At 46.3% G+C, this 2,807-nt stretch overlaps 1 protein-coding gene across 1 annotated transcript; it reads right to left on the reverse strand.

Moving 5' to 3' along the window:
- Positions 1-824: 824 nt before the first annotated feature.
- Positions 825-1,613, reverse strand: LOC123076374 (protein YIF1B-like). Its single transcript, XM_044498663.1, has 4 exons — positions 1,437-1,613; positions 1,225-1,322; positions 1,001-1,156; positions 825-921 (listed from the first exon to the last, which is right to left on the reverse strand). The coding sequence occupies exons 1-4, from the start codon at positions 1,611-1,613 to the stop codon at positions 825-827; spliced, it is 528 nt and encodes a 175-aa protein (XP_044354598.1).
- Positions 1,614-2,807: the final 1,194 nt, after the last annotated feature.

The following is a 2,807-nucleotide window of genomic DNA, read 5'->3' on the forward strand; positions in this document are numbered from 1 at the left end:
GAAGTTTTTTATTTGTTTCAATGTTATTTTTCTTTTATTGTCAAGTATTTCGTGTTTCGAACTTTAACCGTTCTTGTTTTTTGAATCGTCGAACCTCTTGTGAGTTTTGTTAACTCTTTTTTCCTTTTTTGTTGAACCTTTTTTCATGAATACCCGTTGTTTGTCCCAATGGACCCCTCATCTTTTTTAAAGGATTTTTTATGCTCTTAACACTCTATGTGTTTTGTATAAATGAGCACATCGATAATAATGTCTTCTACATTTTTACACAAATTTTTTCCTAGTACACGTGCATGACCTTCTCCCATATATTTATTTTAACTTTTTTTTAAAATAGCAAGAGTGACGCAAAATAGGACGAGTAATGCCTGCGAATCTACACCACTATGTAATGAAGTTTTTTCACCCTGAAGGGGAGGAGGGTGCATCAGAAGGAAGAAGGTCAACAACCGGGCAGAGAGAAAGTCGTCTTTTGGTCTAAGAAAACTTCTGTACGTATCAACCAAGGTCCAAAAGAATTTTTTAGGTACATACCATATGATAAACAACACAATACTATTTTTGATATAGAGAAGGTTCATTCACATATATACATGAGCAAAGTATCAATTCCAAATTTGACAGACAAATGATCCATCCACAACTAATCCGTGCAAAATTTATCTATACCAAATCTTCCTGAACTGAAATACTTGCCGAACTTGGACCCTGAGATCACCGAGGTGCCAATTAGGTGTGATCTGTGAGAACAACAATTACTTCATGAGCCTCTCAATGAAAAAACAATTACTTCATGAGTATGGAGTACTGAATGAAGCAGCGGTCTATGCCAAATTCAAGGCCGTCTTCAAGGCGACGATTTGTAGGCCCCATCCGATCAATCCTCTTGTGAACTGAAGGTTTATGGCTTCTGGAGTGAACCTGCATATGGGTTCGAGTGCATTAGGAACTATGATTTGAAGTGACGTTGTTTTGTGGCTGAATAAAGTTTAAGAAAAACTCATTTCCCATGAAGCCCAGTGTGAAGCCTGCAATAATAATGAAGGTACCAAACGCCATGAAAGGGATGTACAGATCTGGCGCATTTATGTCGTACATCGGAGGTTTGTAGGACAGCCGGCCACCCATAGGCTCACTTATCCGAGTCCAGTGCCCCTGAAAAGGCATTGCAACCATTTCATTTCAGTACAACACATCTAGTGCAGCTAGGAAAGAAGATATATGCTGTGAAGGAACGGAAACATTATGACTTTCAACTTGTTCCTGACATACTGATCATTCACATGGAAGTAGTACTGTGGGTTGGAGAAGTATCTACTGATCTGCAAGAGTACAACCAATAAATAATTTAGAGAGAATATATGAGCGTTATGAAACAAATATGTGAGTGACTTGAAACACCAGGGGGGGGTCAAGGTTCTTTGGAGGCTCCTTACATTGTTGTGCATGAATTCTGAACTGGAGCCGAGGAACTTCTCCCCATATACTCCTAACCCAGTTTTAATCAGGCCCAAGCTAGCACCATACAATGGATTGTCATAGGGACCAGGCTGAGGGTTTGGTGGGGGTATCTGCATCCCAGGAGGATGAGGATTTCTGTAGTTATCATACATGGCTGCAAAGAAGAAGCGGAGTTAAAATAAATGCAATGCCAATTGATAAATGGATACTGACATGCATGATGGTCGTAGAAAATTATATGAAGTAAAATGTCAACACAACATTATTTACATGGCTGCAAAGATGAAGTAGCAGTCTTGCCAAACTCAGACCAATTTCTAGAACCAAATACCTGCGTGAGTGTGTTTCAGCACATTTTTCCTTGCCTAACCTGCAGTAGCATAACATGGCAAGCATCACTGACCATCTCTGTGAATAAATTGGGTGCATAACGATGGACAGTCTGAAATCAAAAGTATGAGCCTGGAAGAAGGACATGGGCCTCGTCCGGGCGCTGCAGTAGTGGGAACCGGGTGGCTAAGGCGGCGAATGTCCTGGGGCTGTGTAGTTGAACGGCCGGAGATGGCAGGGGTGAACGTCTTGACTGCTGCGGTGGTGGGGCCCCACTTGGAGGAGGCTGCGTGGTAGCAGGGGGAGCCTCGCCGCCGCCAACAACAAACAGAGCGACGCATGACGGACCTCCGCCGTGACGGATCCTGCCGCCAGCCTTCTTCCGTGTCACCGTGACGGACCCCTCCCCGCAACCACTCAGCGCGCCGCCAGCCACCATCCCCACCGCTGCTTGGCGCGCCGCCGTCCGCCTTCCCCAGCGCGCCGCACCTGCCTCCCCGCACCTCCTCACGAATACCCTCCCTATTACCCCTGTGCGAACCTCCACCAGGCGCCGCTATCGAGGTCCATCGGCCCGTGCTCCCTGTTTCCCACCGCCGCCGAGGTCCCCAGGATGTCGTCGCCATGCCCATCCATGGAAAGAAGATCCGGCCATCACCTCGAGTAGTTGTGTCGCCGTCGTTGTTCCAGGCGGGCGGCGGTGTTGTCCCCACCTCCGAGCAGCCTCAACTAAGCAGAGGAGTGAGGGAGTCCTGGACTAAGGGGTCCTCGGGTGTCCGGCCTGTTAGCTATGGGCCGGACTGATGGGCTGTGAAGATACGAAGACCGAAGAATTCACCCGTGTCCGGATGAGACTCTCCTTGGCGTGGAAGACAAACTTGGCGACCAAATATGAAGATTTCCTTTCTCTGTAACCGACCTTATGTAACCCTAGATCCCTCCGGTGTCAATATAAATTGGAGGGCTTAGTCCGGATCAGGATATTCATTACCATAGTCATACAAGCTAGACTTCTA

This window comes from Triticum aestivum, chromosome 3D, assembly GCF_018294505.1.
Source record: "Triticum aestivum cultivar Chinese Spring chromosome 3D, IWGSC CS RefSeq v2.1, whole genome shotgun sequence".
NCBI lineage: Eukaryota > Viridiplantae > Streptophyta > Magnoliopsida > Poales > Poaceae > Triticum > Triticum aestivum.